Source organism: Prunus dulcis, chromosome 8 (genome assembly GCF_902201215.1).
Source record: "Prunus dulcis chromosome 8, ALMONDv2, whole genome shotgun sequence".
NCBI lineage: Eukaryota > Viridiplantae > Streptophyta > Magnoliopsida > Rosales > Rosaceae > Prunus > Prunus dulcis.
In genome coordinates, this window is record NC_047657.1 from 4,518,927 (window position 1) to 4,538,987 (window position 20,061).

Here is a 20,061-nt window from a genome sequence, read left to right on the forward strand (position 1 = left end):
AGTTCCATTTTTGACACGTCAGCATTTAATAGACTTACTAACAGTTTGGCTAAAGGAGGGGGCAAATTGTATGATTTCTGAGATTTTGAGTATGTATTGGTAAATGTTCTCAAAATCGGATATGAACTCGTAAATGACTCTATAGATTGGGGGTTTTACTGTAGTTTGTCATATTTTTTATTATAAAGTTTTTATAATAGTGAATGAGATTTGCGGACAAAACAAAACTATGGTTGAGGAAGCCACGTGTCTGATTTTACGATGAATTTCTTTTAATCTTATTTACTTGTCACAATGTCATCAGAGATGTGGGATGTCACTTATCTTCCACGTCATCAATAACAACGACATGGACGATTTTAATGTGTACATGGTTAATGGCTACATAAGGGTTACTAATATCAAACAAAAAGGGAATCAAGATCAATGACAAAAGGCGATAATTTCACAAATTTGATCAATTAAATGGACAAAACAAAAGTTGATCATATTAAAGGACAATACTTCCCCATCCCACTGACAGGACATATGGATGAGGAAACGAGGCGCGCCATATAATAAACCGACGATTTTATTTTATTTTATTTATAAAGTTTTTATAATAGTGAATGAGATTTGCGAAATTATCAACTGTATCTATATATAAAACAAAAAGTAGAGAATGGTAAAACATTTAAAATACCAGAAAATTCCTTGGTTAATGCAAACATTAAGAATTGAAATTATTAATTAAATGAGGAAAATATGGTAAATTCACACTTTTTTATATTAAAAAAATTAAAATTAAAAGAAAAATCATATAATAAATCATATTTTTATGGAACACAACTATCCATTATCTTTTTTAATGCTAAAATAAATTCTAAAAAAAATATCTCTCGCCGACGCGGTAGCACGTTTGAAAAGAAAAATACATGTAGAAAAATCACAAAACACAGGGTTATTGTGGAAATTAAAAATAAAAGGAAATTGGGGTTGGCGGTGGGTCTTCCTTCCAAATCATCTAATTCAAAAAGGCAGTGCAATGTATCATCGTCATCATCAGCAGCAGAATTATCATTTTGGTAGGTTGTGAAGAAGGTCGGACGATCCCAAGCAGAAACAAGGCAATGCCGCGTAAACGGACGATCCCAAGCAAAAACAAATCCCCTTTTTTTTTTTTTTTTTTTTCTCTCTCCCGACTCTCATCATCTGTGAAATATACAGATAATATATATCTGTGATGAAGAGGTTCTTTTTATTCACTCCTGCGCATTGGAGGATTTCATGGCAATGATCCATTGACCATAACCCATCTATGGTCTCAGATTATGAAATAAAAAATCATCTATGGTAAACTTTCAAGATCACTCGCCGGCTCTGCCTTTTCCTCTATGGTCTATTTACCTTCCTTTGATCCCGTAATGAAGACCCCAGGAATTTGAGTTGACTTCCATGGCTGCTGAAGCAAACTCAAGTCCTTCTTCTTCTTCTTCTTGTAGAGACCGTAGATGGAAATATGATGTTTACCTCAGTTGCAGTGACGACGACATGCCGAGGAGTTTCACAGACCCCTTAGATGTTGCTTTGACTGGGCAAGGAATTCGCACATTTAGATTTAGGAATGGTGAAGCATCTAATTCCCCAGTAATCTTCTTAAAGGCAATTGAAAATTCAAGATTTTCAATCCTTGTTCTTTCAAGAAAATATGCCCATTCAATACGATGCTTGAATGAGCTTGAGAAGATCGTTGAATGCAGGAAAGGGATGGGACAGGCAGTTCTGGCGGTTTACTTCGACGTGGATCCAGCTGAGGTGCAAAAACAGGGCGGGAATCTGGAGCATGTTTTCGAAGACCATATAAAGAAAGTGTCAAATTGGAGTGCTGCTCTTCTTGTGGTACCCAGTCTCCCTGGATGGCATGTACGAGATCGGTGAGTAATTCTATTCTTTGCGAAAAATACAGATTTTCTGCTATCTTTAGTATGGTCACTTGTTGCTGTAGGACAGACATTCACAATTTTGTTTGTAGCACTGGACTTGAAAAGGCAAATACTTTTTAACTGTTTTCACTATCTGCACTAGCAGTTTAATGAAGAAAACTACCCAAAAAAAAAACTTCTTTGTTGTGATTCTTACAGAGTCGTGACATTAGTGTTTAATTTCTTATGTGTAGGTACAAAGCACAAAATATTGAACTAATTGTTAAAGTTTTACGGGCTGAATTGCGTAGCTCACTACCTATTTCTCTACATGAGTGGAATAGTAAATTGCTTGAGAAAAAGAAAAGTGATGCAGTCAAGATGATTATTCAAGGCCTAAATGACAATGAGAAGAGAATTTTTCTAGATATTGTTTGTTTCTTTAAAGGAATGGAGAAAAAGCGAGTAGAGGAAATCCTAGATTGTGATGGTTGTTGCCCGTGCAGTGCAATAGAAGTCCTCATTGAGAATTCCCTCGTAACTATTCTAGACAATAAAGTGATGATGGATAGGTTCATACAAGAAACTGGGCAAGAAATTGTTAGTGCCGAGTCTCTTGGGGAGCGTGGTAAGCAAAGCAGGTTGTGGCTTACTGACGACATCCTTGATGTATTGAGGAACAATAAGGTAACTGGTTGTGTAGAAAGATTAAGCATATATAGTAGCATTTCATTTTCTATTACTCTGATTAACTTATCCGAATACTCTTGGTTAGTAGGGCACAGATGCAGTTGAAGGCATTGACATACACTTTCCTGAACTCAAAGAGGCACAATGGAACGAAGAGGCCTTCTCTAATATGCCTTGTCTTAGATTTCTCCGTATTCATGGTCTGTATATGACCGAAGGCCCCATACATCTATCTAATGCCTTAACGTTTCTCGAGTGGTGTGGGTATCCTGGAAAAGTTCTCCCACAAAGTTTTCAACCTGAGGAACTTCGCGAACTGAATTTGTGCAGTAGCAAAATTGAACGGCCTTGGGCTGGAAAAATGGTTAGATTATGGAAACAAAACAAAATGCTGTTATACCAGTTATTTTATTTGAATAGTTACTAAGGTTTGTGTATCTCTCTTTTGTTTCTCTTCTCAACAGTGCTTATATAAGTTGAAATTCATCAATGTTAGCTACTCCCGAGAGCTGTCCAGCACGCCCGACTTTTCAGGTACTCCGAATCTTCAGAGATTAGATTTTGAAGGTTGTCTGAATTTGGTGGAGATAGACCCATCCATTGCTCTTCTCAGAAGGCTTATATTCTTGAGTTTTAAAGAATGTACAAGTCTAGAAAGTCTTCCATCTCCGATTGCAATGGAGTCCCTTGAAGTTTTTATTCTTTCTGGCTGTTCAAACATTAAGAAATTTCCAGAATTTGTGGTACCTATGGACCACTTGTTGGAACTTTATTTAGATAAGACAGCAATTGAAAAGTTACCTTTATCAATTGGACACCTGACTGCCCTAACATTATTAAAACTAAAAGATTGCAAGAATCTCAGGTGTCTTCCAAGCAATATTCACAAGTTGGAGTCCCTCAAAATTGTCGATGTTTCTGGATGCTCAAAACTTCGAAAGCTGCCAGAAAGCTTGGGGAGCATAAGTTGTCTGGAGCGGCTTGATGCGGGTGGTACCTCCATAATCGATGTATCACCATCCATTTTCCTTCTGAAGATTCTTGAAGCTTTATCTCTTCGTGGATGTAAAGGGATTCTGCGATTGCAGTTGCCACCTGTATCTTCTTTGACACTATTGAATCTAAGTGACTGCAATCTTCAGCAGGGAACAATCCCAACTGATATTGGTTGCTTAGCCTCATTAGTATCATTAGATCTTAGTAAAAACAGTTTTGATAGAGTTCCCACAGGCACTAGTCAGCTTACTAAGCTTCAAGGTTTGAATGTGGAGAGTTGTAAGAATCTTGAGAGTATGCCAGAGCTGTCATCAAATATAGACTTCAGTGTTGGATCAGCTGGCCGCTCTTCACATGAAAGGCTATCTTGTCCCTCGAATTTTTTCAGAATGGGGGACTCTTGCTTGAATTTTGTTAACTGCTCCAAATTGGCTGGCAATCAAGACTGCAACAACGCATTTACAATGCTAAGGAGGTTCCTTAAGGTATTCTCCCTACCCCCGCTGTTCAATTCTCTCTCCCCTGTTATCTTCTCTCCTCCCTCTCACATATGTTTTTTAACTTCGCAGTTTGTGTGGTACAGGGAAACCCTTGTCCAGGAAAGAAGTTTGAAACTATAATACCTGGCAAAGAACTTCCTCAGTATTTCAGTTATCAACGTGAGGGGTCTGTAGTAAGCATGAGCTTACCTCAGAATTGGTATACGGATAAGTGCATGGGATATGCTGTTTGTGCTGTTGTTGGTTTCCGTCGATATCGTCCAGCTAACTCTCTTGGTAAATTGAGGCATGAAGCGTTTGGAACTACACATGGTCTCGGCTGTGAAGTGAAGTGCAGTAAGTCGGATATACCTGGCTTGCATCCTTTCTTACGCTGCAGCCAAGAACTAAGCCAAATTGAGTCAGATCACCTTTGGATCTCCTTTGTATCTTGTGAAAATTTTAGTACAGAGTGGAAAAACTGCTGTCGTCACCCTGAATTTTCATTTCAACCCTATGGCGCTGGCTTAGCGGTGAAGAAGAGTGGGGTTCGTTTGATATATCAGCAAGATATTGAAGATAGGAAACTAATAATTACCCAATCTAAAGGCAGTGCCTCCCCTTGTGAGGTTGTTAATGTGTGGAATAATGATTTTAGTGGATCAGAATCTTTACAAGGTGCCATTGTTCAACAATCTGACAGTCTACAGGAAATTGGTGGAACAATAAGTAACTCCAAGGTGGATGACGCAGCCTTAGACAACGTCCATTTATCAAAGAAATGTCGAAATTGATTTAGCTGGACTCTCTCTCTCTCTCTCTCTCTCTCTCTCTCTCTCATTCATTTGAACCCATCTTACAGGACTGATTGCAATTTTTTATTTTTATAATTCTTCATTCCCTCTGAGTGAAATACTGGAGTTGCAAAGACGGGAAGATTTCGGGTTGCGTCAGGTTTAGGTTTAGCTAATGCAGCATTACTTGTAACAATTTTATGCCTTTCGGACATGTGTATCTTTAAACTTATATTCCGCTTTTTGTCCGATATCAGTTTAAAGTTGTTATTCCTTCCAAGTTCTATTCCATAGCAAGTGAAATATTAAAGTCCTCTTAATTGAGGCATAGAAAAGGACCTATCCAAACCAGATTCTCCACTTGGAGCACAATGGCTTTGGTTAAGGGTTAAGATCGACTAGCGCAACACCATCTTCACATCACCGAATCATTCATATCCTCTTTCTACGAGAAGAGTAAAACACTAGTACTGACATAACTATCACATACAAATAAAAGAGCAGCTTTGAGCCCAACTTAAGGGCCCAAACCAGCATTCCTTGATCAACAAGTAACACAGCGCAGCTGGAATACAGCCTAAAAAGAGACTGCGGCATCGTAGTGTTCATCAAAAACCCACAAACTCTTTTGGCATGTACAGAATGTTAAACTGTTTTTGGGCAAATTTAGCAATCTCCTTGAACTATTGCTAGTGTCCGATGTTCTCCCCTCTTCTCTCTTCTCTCTTCTCTCCTATCTTTATCATTTCCCTCTTTATCCTGTCAACAATATTGCAATGTCCCCTTCAGACAGCGTATCAAGCTGCTCCAAAAACTGATAATTTTCATCAGATTCCACATCCCCTGTAAATTGTATAGTCCAAGAGAAAAAAATCCCAATACTTAACAAAGAAAAAACATGTGTAAAGTGAAAATTATAATGTTGTGGTACTTGTTATAAGCCCAAGCTAGCTAATACACGGCTGTGATTTGAGGAATTTGGTCATCCTTCAAGCGTTAGAGAGGTTGTATATATGCCAGTTGAAAGAAATGATTATTTTTTTAATCTTTTGAACTGTGATTCCTCATCAAAATTACTACCTCTTTCACTAGATCCTTCCCTACTATAACTTCGCTTGATAGTGGCACCGTGCACAGATGCAGATTTGTCATCCATAGCCTCATATGGAGAAATGTCAATGCTGGATTGAGTTGTTACATTGTCGAAATCTTCCACATCTTTCTGATATACCAAACGGACACCACACTTCTTTACAAAGCAGCAGCTTGAATTTGTGAATGAAAATGTTAACTGATTGCAACTGTTTTGCCACTCTCTGTCGAAGCTGATATCACGAGACACATAGAACAGCCATAGATGTTCCCCTACAGGTTGGACATTGGTTGCTATTAAAGGCGCAGGGTACTTTTCTTTTCCATTGACTTTCAAGTCACAAGTGACGTTCCATCCGCTGCTTGAAACCTCAAAAACAGCGCATACAGCATATCCCATCCACTTATTTTTACTGCACTGCGGACGTTGCTTTACACTTACTGAACTCCCCAAGTTTTTATAGCTGAACCACCAAGGAATGTTTCTTCCAGGAATTATAATTTCGTATCTATCTTCTGGATAAGGAACTCTCTGTACAGCATAAAAAGTTATGTTAAACATACAAAACACAGAGAGAGAGAGAGAGAGAGAGAGAGAGAGAGAGAGAGAGAGAGAGAACCTTGAGGTACATTTTGAGCATCACAAATGCTATATCATTGCAGCTTTCTTGGTCAATCAATCCAATGCAATTGATGAAATTAAAACAGGACCACTTCAATCTGTCCAAATTTGAAGGGCATTGCAGCATTTTCAGTGAAGTACAGCCATCTGCCATTACTTCTAAGCTTATATCTGAGGCAAGGACTGGAAGGTGCTGCAGCTTCTTGCAACCACTTAAGTACAAAATCTCAAGTTTAGAAAGTCTGCTAATGCGTTCAGGAAGGATAATAAAATGATTTCCACTTAAGTTCAATGATACTAAAGACGTTAAGCAGTCAATATCCATGGGCATTTCTCCTTCCAAAAGATTTCGATCACTTAGATCTAAGTGCATTAGAGAAGAGAGCCCTGATAGGGGAGGCATGAACGAACTCATAGGCTGGCATCTCTTCATTGGCCATGATAGAAACCGGAGAGACATAAACCATCGTTGTCCTGATTTACGTCCACGAAAAGTTAATGATTTAAGGTTCTTCAAAACGAAACTGGAAGACGGCCATTCCTTTATAGAAGTTTCACTTATATCAATCTCCTCCAAAGACTCTAGTTCCCCAAAGCTTTCTGGCAGTTTGGCAAGTTTTGGGCAACTAGATACATTTAAACTTTTAAGAGACTTCAAATTGCCAATGGTACTTGGAAGACAATTTAGATATTTGCAACCTCTCATGTCGAAAGAAGAAAGGCTAGTCAAACATTCAATTGAAGATGGTATACTTTCAATAGCAGTTCTGTCTAAAAAAATCTCCCTTAAATTCTCCATAGGGCTCACAAATTCCGAAATCCTTTTAAGACTTGAGCAGCCAGAAAGAATAAAAGCCTCAAGAAGTTCCATTTCAATCTTTGCTGGAAGAATCCGTAGACTTGTGCAGTTTTTAACATTTAAGGAAGTAAGCTTTTTGAGAGCTCCAACGGATGGGTGAATCTCAACTAGACTTTTACATCCCTCAAGATCTAATCTTCCAAGATTTTGGACCCCAATGCAATTTGGAGTTCTTGTCAAATTTAGTGAATGACTAAGGTCGATGACTTTCAACTTGCCAAAAGTCTGTAAAATGTACAAGAAATTCATAATAAGAAGATTCACAAAAACTTATATAGAGTATATATATAGTGCCCTTCATAAGGGGATCCCGTTCCAGATACAATTGAATGGAATCCATTTCGACTTGATATCGGACAATCGATATGTCATCCATATTATTGATAATACAGATAATTCGATTATAGAGCTGTCAATATGGATTTCCAGTGGAGTGGGATCCCCCTTTAGAAGGGGCGTATGTTCTAGTTGTATTAGACTTATACCTTTACACCAATCCAAAGTTGTTTAATGCTACTATGGCACATGCTGAGTTCAACAAGCTCATGGGCTTCAAAATCTGGTGGAAGATCCTTTTCAGGATAACCTCTCCATTCAAGAAATCTCAAGGAATCAGGAAGATATTTGAGTCCTCCGGGAAGGTGAACATTATGAATTTTGAGAATTCTAAGATCAGACATCTGGGAAAATGCTTCAGGATTGCATTTTGCCTCTTCTGATTCAGGAAAGGGTAGGACAATTCCTTCAACTGATTTTGTCCCCTGATAATCAAGATTAAAGAACACGTTAACATAATGTCAGAAAGTATACAAGTCATCTGCACATTAGAAGGAAATCAAATTTAGAGAAGTACGTAACTAGTCTCTTACCGTATTATCCCTCAAAACAGGATAGATGTCCCTAGAACGCCACAACCTACTACGCCCACCAGGTTCTTTAGATTGTTGAACTACAATTGCCTGACCCAGTACTTGAAACAAATCATGCATCAACACCATGTTATCAGAAATTGTTATCAGAGACTTCTCGACAAGAACCTTTATGCCAATATCTGATTGAAAGCCACAACTTTTTAATATTTTCAGTACTTGATATTTGCACTTTCCTTTAAAGAAACATGCGATATCAAGGAAAATATTTTTTTGCTCTTCATCTAATCTATCATAACTTATTTTAAGTACCTCCATAATCTTTCTGCTACTGTCATTGTTTAACGAACAGGTATCTTTCAGTTTTATCCATTCACTTGTCCATTCATGCAGATCTCTTGTATGCAAATATGATCCCAAGACTTCAAGAGCTAGCGGAAGGCCATTGGCATAATCCACAAAACATCGAGATAAAGCTGTAAATTTTTTGTCTGGATAATCTCTTTTGAAGGCCTTCAAGCTAAAAAGTTGAATAGCTTCATTTGCATCTAACTCCGGCACCTTAAATATTTTCACACCATGTGTAATTAGCAATTTTTCATTTGCAGTTGTAATAATGATTCTGCTCCCCGGACCAAACCAATCTCTGTTTCCACACAAGTTCTCTAATTGACTGATGTCATCCACGTCATCAAGAATGAGAAGAACCTTTTTTTGAAATAAGAAGTTTATCATGGTGGCTTCCTCATCAATGTTGTCCCAGTATTCTGATTTTTTCTTCATAAGGCTTTTGCAAAGTCTTCTTTGTAAATTGACAAGGCCATGTTTTTCAGAGACCATCTTAACGCTGAAAAATCTGCTCACATCAAATTTATCTCCAAGAGTTTTGCGAGCTATCTTAGCAATGGTTGTCTTACCAATCCCATCCATTCCGCAAAGCCCTATGAAGTGAACATCATCAGAGTCGATATCTAAAAGCGAATATAGTTGCTCCAACCTTGGCTCAATCCCAACCAGCTTTTTTGATTCCCAGAATACAGGAGGTACTTTGGTTTGTACCTTTTGAACAATTTCTTTGATGAGTCCTGGTTCATCCCTACAACAAGAAAGGAAACAAGAAGGGGAAGAGATAAATGAATCATAAATAGACAAAGAAAAGAAAGTGACACTTCTTTTTGTTTACCTACCTGAACGGTACGTCTGCCCCCATTTAGTAAGGGGGTTTCTATTTCTTTTACTTATTTTAATTCTTTTAATTGGAAGGAAATTCTACGTGATGGAAAGCGAACAGTGTCAGGGATTTGAAGATTCAATACGGCTGAGGAGACCTCTATGCCTAAACTCTCTCCTAAGCTTGGAGTAACAACAAAGGAAGGTTTACAACTCTTACCTAAACAAGGACTGATGCAACGGCGGCGACCACGGCGAGTTGGTCTGGTTAGGGTTAGATTTTGTACTAAGGGATTCCTATAATTTGGGGTTCTTCTCCTTGACCTCCTATATTCTTCTATGTTATACTGTTTCGATTGCACGGTATTTCCAAACCTCCACTAGACCGGGAAATTGTGTGCCAACATATATGTTGCCATATTGTTAATCTGGAAATGCATTATTATGACATTTGAGAACGACATTTATAACAAGAATAAATGGCTCAAATTGACAGATTGACAGTGTGACAAGATTAAATTGTGACTTCTATTTGTTATCATGAATACATGTGGTAATGAAGTGCTTTGAAGTCCACAGTTCAATTATAAAAAGGTTGGAGTTAAGGGAAGAAAGAATTAATACTAACTTATCCTTTGCAGTCCACCCTGTAAGATTAGCGACTTTTGTTAAAGCCGCTTTCCAGTCTTTCAGCTTATTTGTGTCAAACCTTTTTTCATGGTCACTGAAGGCTTTCGCCAAGCTCCCCGTTTGTTTTCGAACATCAGAAGGTTCCAAATCATAGAAAATTGGCAGAACTGTGTCTCTCGCTTCCATGCATTGAAGAATTTGTAGGAGTTCATCAAGGCACCATGTTGAAGAAGCATAATTTGGAGAGATCACAATGATGGCTAACCTTGATTCTGTAATTGCTGAGGATAGTTCTGCAGGCATCGGTTTTCCTATTTCAAGTTCAGGGTTATCCAAGAAAGTTCTAATTCCTAGATATTTCAGTTCCTCATATAAATGGGCTGTAAAACGCTTGCGGGTGTCTTCACCACTAAAACTCAAAAAGACATCATATTTCCATTGAATAGCTCTAGGAACAGACGTTGAAGAGGCTCTTTTGGTGCTCAACGCCATGGGAGACTTGCTAGTTTCTCATCTCAGTACGAATTAACTGAACATGCTGCCAAAGCAATATGAGATTAATATCACAAGCAATTGGCTGGAGACCTTGTAACTAAAACAAGCAATTTGCAGAGTGCTTACGATTCATTTTGTTAATTAAAGACAACAAAAAATAGTTTTACCTGCTGCTGTTTGATCTAATCTGAAAAACTATACTCCCCAATGTATGTAACATCTTCAAAGTACAATCTCTCAGTCTTTTCAACTATCGCAAATGTTTGAAACGGAAAATCAATTACCCAAAAAAAAAAAAATTCAGCAATACCATGACTCAGAACTACACACTGAATAAAAATAGGGAGATAGATAATCAAGGGCGAGCTGTTAGCAAATCAAAATACTTTGGGATCCTAACTTGAGTTTATGTAATAGAAAAAAGAGACTGAGAACTCACAAAATCACGACTGAAGTAAGCAACAATAAAGTGACTGACTGGCTGGAGTCCACGAGAGAAACACAACTGCCTTGGTAGAATCTAGTCGTTACTAAAAACAGCAATACCATTGCTCAGAAACTCATTATAACCTGGGCTTGTGTCCAAGGAGCGAAAACAAAGAACTCCCAACGGAAATGTCTTATGATTAGCTGAAATCCACCAGAGAAACACAAGTGTGTTGGTGGACACTGGTGCTATGGGCGATGAAGCCAACGGTTGCGAGAGTTGAACCAAGCGTGGCCAACAAAGCGTTCGAGGCTCTCTCTTGGCAAGTCCGCAAAATGTCTACATCATCATAATAAAAGCTCTTGTAGATAGATTATTCCACATCATCATAACTTTTCCTTTGAACCGTAGTTTTGGAGCCATATGCCAGCCAAGGTGCATAGGCACTCTAAGAACAAACAAAAGCACAGTGGTGGCCTCCCCCCTTCCCCCTGCTTGACATCCAAGTTCGAAACCCCAATGGTTTTCTTTCCTCCCAAGTAACAAAGGAAAAAAAAAGAAAAAAAAAAAAAAAGCAGCCATAATTAAGCACACAAAAATTGGACTTTTGCCGTTACAGATACTTCCCTGTCCAACTTAGCATATCATATCACCAAGGTCAAGCCGGCCTTGGGTGATTTAACACCCAGGGCCAAAGTTTAAGAATATGCCCTTTATAAACAAATAAATAAATAAAATTATAAATTTTATTAAAATTATAAGAGTTTACAACCAATAATATAGAACACTTTGAGCCTCATTAAAACCTTGTTTGAGAAAATTCTCCAAATGACAAAGTTGGCCTTTGAGATTAGATTGTATCAGTCCCGTTCTCTTGGATCTAATCTAAGGGTTCATAAAAAACTAGTTAAAAATCAAGATATTAATTTAACTTAATCAAAAACCGAAATTTAAAAAATAAATAATAAAAGTTCACTATTGGAACAAGAACACGTTCAAAGGAGAAAATCATGAACGTGTTCTTCCTCCCATTGCCGCCACAGCACCTCCAATTCTGGCGTCGTAGACGACCCTTTTCAGACATGATGATACTTGCACTACTACATTTTACACTTTGCGCGACGAAGAGAATTTCGTCGCGCAAAATACATTGTACTCGCACAAATTTTAGCGCGACAGAAACTTCATCACGCAGAATCTATCGCGCAAAGATCGTGAAGAAAGACTTTGCGCGACCAAGTTTTTTCATTGGTCGCGCAAAGTGACTTTGCGCGACGAAAAAATATTGGTCGCTCAAAGTTTTGAGCGACGAAAAACATTGGTCGCGCAAAGGTTTGCGCGACGAAAAATATTTGTCGCTCAAAGTTTTGCGCGACAAAATACATTGGTCGGGCAAAGTTTTGTGCGACAAAAAACATTGGTCGCGCAAAGTCTTTAAAAAATTTATAAAAAATAAAAAATTCCCGTTTCCCATTTTTTGTACCCGCCCAAATTTTTAGAGTTTTGCACGACGAATACTAACGTCGTGCAAATATTTGCGCGACGAAATATTTTTTGTGTTTAAAATTTTTTTAATTAAAATAAACTAATTTAATAGTTTGCACTACGAAATATTTTGTCCCTCAAGGTTTTTGACTTTTTATTTTATTATTTTTTTAATATTAATTTATTTATATTAATTTTTTCAAATTTTTATTTTTTAAATTTAATTTAATTGTATGATTTTTTTTTAAAATCACTTTAATTTAAATTGATATTAATTTAGTTATATTAATTTTTTTGAATTTTTACTTTTTAAATTTAATTTAATTGTAAGATTTTTTTAATTACTTTAATTTAAATTGACATATTCAAAATAAAATTACATATGAAAAATAGTGATCAAATTATCCAATAAATATATATATATAATATTCAAAATGTACACATAAATTAACAAAGTACAATAATAAAATCCTAATACAAGCATATTGTGGTGGTAGTGGTGGATAATATGTTTTGATAGCTTCCTAATCCTCAACTTTAGCCATCAAAGTCTCGATGATTACCTACAAAAAAACAAATATGGTCAAATAACAACAACAACAAAAAAAAAAGAATGCATAATCTCCCCTAAAATTGTTATACCACAAATCCAACCCAAACTCCAATCTCTCCCCTTTACTCAACCCCAAACCCCACACAAACTCAAAACTAACTCCAAAAACACATATTAATGAAAAAAATTTAAAATTTGGAGAGAATATACCTTTTGGGAAGATTGAGAGTGAGTGAGAATGAGAGGGAGAAGTGAGTGTGAGAGAATTAGATAAGATAGTGATAGAGAGATGAGAGAGTGAGAGATAGTGAAAAGATAGATGAGAGAGTGAGTGAGAGTGAGAGATAGTGAAGAGAGAGATGAGAGATTAAGTGAGAGGAGTGAGTGTGAGAGAAAGGGTGGGATTTGGGGAGAGGGAAAGAGAGAGGAGAGGTAAGAGTAGAGAAAGAAATTGAGAAAATGGTGGAGGAGTTATTTCGGTTTTTAAAAATCGTATCACTTTGCGCGACGAAAATACGGTTGGGCGCGCAAAGTTTTGCGCGACGAAACATATTGGTCTCGCAAAGTTTTGCGCGACGAATATAGGAATATTGGTCGCGCAAAGTCTAAAAAAATTATTTTTTGAAAAAAAAAATTTCCCGCATCCCATTTTTGGTACCCGCCAAAATTTTTAAATTTTTGTGCGATGAAAAATACATATTGGTCGCGCAAAGTCTAAAACAATTATATAAAAAAATTCCCGCGTCCCATTTTTGGTAACCGCCCAAATTTTTGCGCGACGAAGAATGTATATTGGTCGCACAACGTTTTGCGCGACGAAACATATTGGTCGCGCAAAGTCTAAAGTTTTTTTTTTTTTAATTTTAAAAACCCACGTCCCATTTTTGGTACTCGCCCAAATTTTTTGAGTTTTGCACGACGAACTGTTGGTCGCGCAAACTTTTGAGAGACGAAAAATTGGTTCATAGCACAATATTTATAAAAATAATTGTTATGAATAATAAAAAAATAAAAATATTTTATTTTATGATTTAAAATATAATTAAGGTGAAAGCTACTTAATAAATATATATACTATTCAATTTCTTAAGTGTTATACGTACAAAATAAATAAATTTAAAGCTACTTAATAAATATATATATATATACACACACACACCCCATTCAACGATCCAACTGTCAAACTTGTTTGTATATACTTCAAGATCATATACCTCAAAAATCACAAAAAACAAACATTTAGAGATCTAGTAACGGGACAAAACTTTTCAACGGTTATAAATGAAAAATCACGATTTTAAGGGCTATTTTAACTCCGATTTTGATGATTTTTTTACAGCTACACTCCTTGACCCTATATGAATACAATGACTGAATTTGATCTTCAATTTAAAACATTTGCACTAGTGGATACCACAAAAAGTTATGTTATATTTAACGAAAGTATAAATAAACTCTTAATTGTTAGTGAATATATTGTTTTGATGGCATATGCATTCTACGAAACTAGTTTCAACGATCCAACAATCAAATTGTTTGTTTATACTTCGAGATCATATATGCCAAAAATCGAAAAAAAAAGAAACATTCATAGATCAAGTAACGGGACAAAACTTTTCGACGGTTATAAATGAAAAATCATGATTTAACGGTTATTTTAACTCCGATTTTGATGATTTTTTACAGCTACACTCCTTGACCCTATATGAATACAATGACTGAATTTGATCATCAATTTAAAATATTTACACCAATGGATACCACAAAATCTTATGTTATATTTAACGAAAGCATAAATAAACTCTTAATTGTTAGTGAATATGTTGTTTTTATGGCATACGCATTCTACGAAACTAGTTTCAATGATCCAACAGTCAAACTTGTTTGTTTATACTTTGACATCATTTACGCCAAAAATCGAAAAAAATAAACATTCAGAGATCAAGTAACGGGACAAAACTTTTCGACGGTTATAAATGAAAAATCATGATTTAACGGTTATTTTAACTCCGATTTTGATTATTTTTTTACAGCTACACTCCTTGACCCTATATGAATACAATGACTAAATTTGATCTTCAATTTAAAATATTTACACTAGTGGATACCACAAAATCTTATGTTATATTTAATGAAAGTATAAATAAACTCTTAATTGTTGGTGAATATATTGTTTTTATGGCATACGCATTCGACGAAACTAGTTTCAACGATCCAACAGTCAAACTTATTTGTTTATACTTCGAGATCATATAGGACAAAAATCGGAAAAAATAAACATTCAGAGATCAAGTAACGGGACAAAACTTTTCGACGGTTATAAATGAAAAATCATGATTTAACGGTTATTTTAACTCCGATTTTGATGATTTTTTACAGCTACACTCCTTGACCCTCTATGAATACAATGACTGAATTTGATCTTCAATTTAAAATATTTACACTAGTGGATACCACAAAATCTTATGTTATATTTAATGAAAGTATAAATAAACTCTTAATTGTTAGTGAATATATTATTTTGATGGCATACACATTCTACGAAACTAGTTTCAATGATCCAACCGTCAAACTTGTTTGTTTATACTTCGAGATCATATACGCCAAAAATCGGAAAAAATAAACATTCAGAGATCAAGTAACGGGACAAAATTTTTCGACAGTTATAAATGAAAAATCATGATTTAATGGTTATTTTAACTCCGATTTTGATGATTTTTTACAGCTACACTCCTTGACCCTATATGAATACAATGACTGAATTTGGTCTTCAATTTAAAATATTTACACTAGTGGATACCACAAAATCTTATGTTATATTTAACGAAAGTATAAATAAACTCTTAATTGTTAGTGAATATATTATTTTGATGGCATATGCACTCAACAAAACTAGTTTCAACGATCCAACTGTCAAACTTGTTTGTTTATACTTCGAGATCATATACACCGAAAATTGAAAAAAATAAACATTCAGAGATCAAGTAATGGGACAAAACTTTTGGACGGTTATAATGAAAAATCATGATTTAACGGTTATTTTAACTCCAATTTTGATGATTTTTTACAGTTACACTCCTTGACCCTATATGAATACAATGAACTAATTCGATCGTCAATTTAAAATACATATTTTCTAACAAAAACCCAATCCGAACAACAATAATATATTTTTCTAACAAAAATCTAATCCAATCTAAAATAATAAATTTAAAGCTACCTAATAAATATATATATACAATTTAATTTCTTAAGTGTTATGCATACAAGATAAAAAACAAAAATAAATTGGTTTAGGCGACGAAATGTTTGGATTGCGTCATGCAAAGATTTTAAAAAATAATTTTTTTAATTTTATTTATTTTTATAAGCATTTTGCGCGACGAAGTTTACTATTTCGTCGTTCAAAGTCACTTTGAGTGACGAATTATTTTTCGTCTGGCAAAATTTGGTCGCGCAAGACTTTGAGCGACGAAGTTTCGAGTTTCGTAGCGCAAAGTGACTTTGAGCGACGAATAGTTTTTCGTCGAGCAAAATTTGTTCGCGCAAGGGTTTTTTTTTGCTAGTGTTGAGCCACCTATAGTCAGTTGAATGCAAAGGCATAATTTAATTTTTATTTATTTTTTTATTTTTTGCAGACCTGAACAGTTTTTCTAATTTGGCTCTTTCACTTTTTCGGTTTCTACAATTGGGTTTCCTCCTCTTTTGCTGGTTAACATGATTTCCATGAATCTTATTGACAGGACCCAATCCAAATTCCGCTTTGGAATCCGAGCCGGACCCTGTGCGTGTCCGACACCTGGCGAATGTCGGGCACAAATGACCTATTTGCCCTTCTATGTAAATTCATTTGCCTTCTATGTGATGGCGAATGGCGACGCCAGGAAAATAGGTCATTTGTGCCCTTCTAGGTTAACTTCTACCGAAAAACTAGCAGAGTTCTCCTTGTAACTGGCTCAATACCAAACATTTACACATGCCAACTGCCAGTATACGTAAATATACAATCCAACAGTTCAGTTCTCAATCTAGGGCAAAATATCAAAGCAACTACTAAGAATTTACAGAGGAGTTAATCCTTTTACAAAACAAAACTTCTACAGCAAAGGAAAGGCGCGGAAGATGGGAAAACGGCCCGGTGGTGGATTCCTGTGCACGTCTACTGCCTGAGGGCGCAAAACATTCAAAAATTGTGAGTGGACAAAAATAAAGATCTAGAAAATAGCATATCAACATACTAACCCCACTGTAAAACAGTTATGCAAAAACTGAATTTTCCTCTTCATTATATTCGTACTAAAATCAATGCATTCACAGATTTATATACGTATATGCCAAAGTCATACTCAAGGTCAATAAAACTCTCTTAAAAGCATTGAAATCAATGTAAAACTACCACCTAGGTGTACCCCTTTAATTCTGTCAATTCCTGATATCCGTCAATTCCTGATAATACATCAATTCCTGATAATCCGTCAATTCCCCTGGCAGGTCTCGGTGACACAAAGTCAACCCGAGCCCCAAACTGGCAGGATTCAGGGGACCGTAGTCAGCCTGATCCGCATTCCTGGCTCTCACGATCACGGCGTCCCCGAAACTCGTGAGGCAGATGTCAAGTGCACTGACAAACTAAACATAACCTGGATGTCCGTGGACATCGTCATATCCGAAAGCAACATAAACCGAAGGCAGCCTGGATGTCTGTAGACATCGTCTTATCTTAAGGCAACCTGTTTCTATAACTGGGTACCTAAGGTGGCTTAAGAAAATATAAAATTTCTGAAAGATCTGATGAATAACTGAATTTTTATTAAATCTAGAACTCTGCTGCCATTTTATCTGATATATATCTCAATCTTTACTTTCCATATCTTTTTAGCATATTCAACTAAGCAGCATATAAATAAAGATATTTAACTTCAACAAATCATGCTAGGAAAACCATACTCAATAAAACTTATTCAAGATCAAATAATGAAATTCATTTGCATAAAATCATTTATAAAAGAAAAGTCCACTCCCTCCTGGTCCGAGCTAGCTAGACCTCCTGAAGGTCCCTCTTGCGGGTCTGTCTGGCCCCGGGTGCCTGACTAAACCACCATGAATATTTAATTAATAAAACTACTCGGTATAAGTATTTAATTAAAATCATGACTCCCGGCTCCTAGAAGTGCGTGTACTAACTTTAAAGTCATTCTTATGCCCACTTAAGCATTTCGGATGGTTAGAATTGTCTTAAAAGACTCGAGACTCGCTTAGTGATAAACTTCCATATTGGTCAATACAGAACCTCGTTGGGTCCACGACCTCCAATTACCAATCCGAGAGTTCCTATAAGTTCCTCACATTTAAATAACCATGTCCTGCAAATCTGGTCTGAATCGGACGATCGGATTGACCACGATCGTGTAATCACATAATTTCTAAACCCTAGCCCTAGGGTTCCCGATTTCGGAGTATTCGGGACTCCGATTCACAATCCGTTGAATCCTACACGATTCTAGAATTATCTAGAGTAACATATCTGAAATTGATTATGATCCAACGGCTCAACAGCATTGAACCCGAAAATCGCACAATATGAAAAATTCGTTCGAGGTTCCAACGGTATCCAAATTGAGATCTGCGAATTCCTACGCACTCGTGACAACCTAAGGATCGCATCAAGACACAGTGCCATTGCACTACCCTTCCCCACGCGCCGCCACACGCGCCGGCAGCGCTGGGTGTCCAAAGCGATTACGCATCGCTGGAAAATCTCAAAACCACGGCTCCAAACTCCTACCCTAGGTATAACACCATATTTGGAACCACTTTTGTTCTTGGACCTACCCCAAAAATTGACCGGAAGTGGCCGAACACGGAGGTCGAAAATCGGCCGAATTTCAAATTCGAAAATCCAATTTCTACACTGAGAACTGATTAATTCCTACCCAACAAGCAGCTAGAACAGCTCGAGAGGTTCAAAATCCATACCTGGCTCGTCGAAATCAGTGGCTGGAGGAGGGAGATCAACGGCGGTGAAGATCGGATGACACCGGCCGCTTCTTCTCCATTTTCCAGCGAAACCACGGAGGCTGGAGGCGGGAGTCGGCTGGGGCTGGAAGAGGACTATGCCCCGGTCATTTTGGTACCGGCCCCGTCCACAGCCGTGGCCGGTGGCCGGAGTTTCAGAGAGAGAGAGAGAGAGAGAGAGAGATCTAATTTTTATAAAAATCTCATTTCGAAATAATTACAATTGTGCCACTGAGTTTCTTTTGACCATATTTCTCTCGTTACAACTTCGATTCGAGCCCACTACGTGTCTATGAACTCATTTCATCATGCTCTACGCAACGGTGTCTGTAGTTGTCAAATTCCTTTCCGGTCAAAAAGTCAACTTTTCGTTAATATATTATTCCAAAGGCAAAATTGTTTTTCCTCATAATAAATTACTAATTAAATATGAATTTTGGATTTGGGTCATTACAACCTACCCCCCTTATAAAAATTTCGTCCTCGAAATTTACGCACCTGTCACTCGAAGAGGTGAAGGTACTGCTCCCGCATTTAGTCTTCGGGTTCCCTTGTAGCCTCTTCCACAGTATGACTTCTCCATAAAAGCTTCACAAGTGGAATCTCTCTCGGTCGTAACACTTATGTCTTCCAATCCAAAATCTGAACTGGTTGCTTCACATAAGTGAAATCAGTCTCCAATTCTACTGATTGCTCCTCTAACACATGGGAAAGGTCAGAAATATACTTTTGGAGCATGGAGATATGGAAAACATCATGCAATCGTGCTAGATCCGCAGGCAAAGCAAGCCTATAAGCTACTGGGCCCACACGCTCTATAATCTCATAGGGTCCGATATAGCGAGGACTTAGTTTCTCCCGTTTCCCAAATCTCACTACACCTTTCTAGGGTGATAATTTTAAGAATACCCAGTTACTACCCTCAACCTGAAGATCTTTCTTCTATTATCTGCATAACTCTTTTGTCAATCCTAGGCCACTTGA

At 36.9% G+C, this 20,061-nt stretch overlaps 3 protein-coding genes across 3 annotated transcripts; 1 reads left to right on the forward strand and 2 right to left on the reverse strand.

Annotated features, from left to right (window-relative positions):
* The first annotated feature begins 2,799 nt into the window (after positions 1-2,799).
* LOC117638299 (disease resistance-like protein DSC1) lies at positions 2,800-4,860 on the forward strand. The gene is made up of 3 exons (XM_034373436.1): positions 2,800-2,955; positions 3,056-4,072; positions 4,171-4,860. Exons 1-3 carry the CDS (start codon positions 2,800-2,802, stop codon positions 4,858-4,860), a joined length of 1,863 nt encoding a protein of 620 aa, XP_034229327.1.
* A 754-nt stretch (positions 4,861-5,614) lies between these two features.
* LOC117638300 (disease resistance-like protein DSC1) lies at positions 5,615-8,465 on the reverse strand. The gene is made up of 5 exons (XM_034373437.1): positions 8,303-8,465; positions 7,919-8,194; positions 6,573-7,658; positions 5,941-6,484; positions 5,615-5,703 (listed from the first exon to the last, which is right to left on the reverse strand). The coding sequence occupies exons 1-5, from the start codon at positions 8,429-8,431 to the stop codon at positions 5,615-5,617; spliced, it is 2,124 nt and encodes a 707-aa protein (XP_034229328.1). The 5' UTR covers positions 8,432-8,465.
* Positions 8,466-8,472: 7 nt separating this feature from the next.
* On the reverse strand, positions 8,473-10,594 carry LOC117638301 (TMV resistance protein N-like). Its single transcript, XM_034373438.1, has 3 exons — positions 10,101-10,594; positions 8,522-9,398; positions 8,473-8,484 (listed from the first exon to the last, which is right to left on the reverse strand). The coding sequence occupies exons 1-3, from the start codon at positions 10,592-10,594 to the stop codon at positions 8,473-8,475; spliced, it is 1,383 nt and encodes a 460-aa protein (XP_034229329.1).
* Between the last annotated feature and the right edge of the window lie 9,467 nt (positions 10,595-20,061).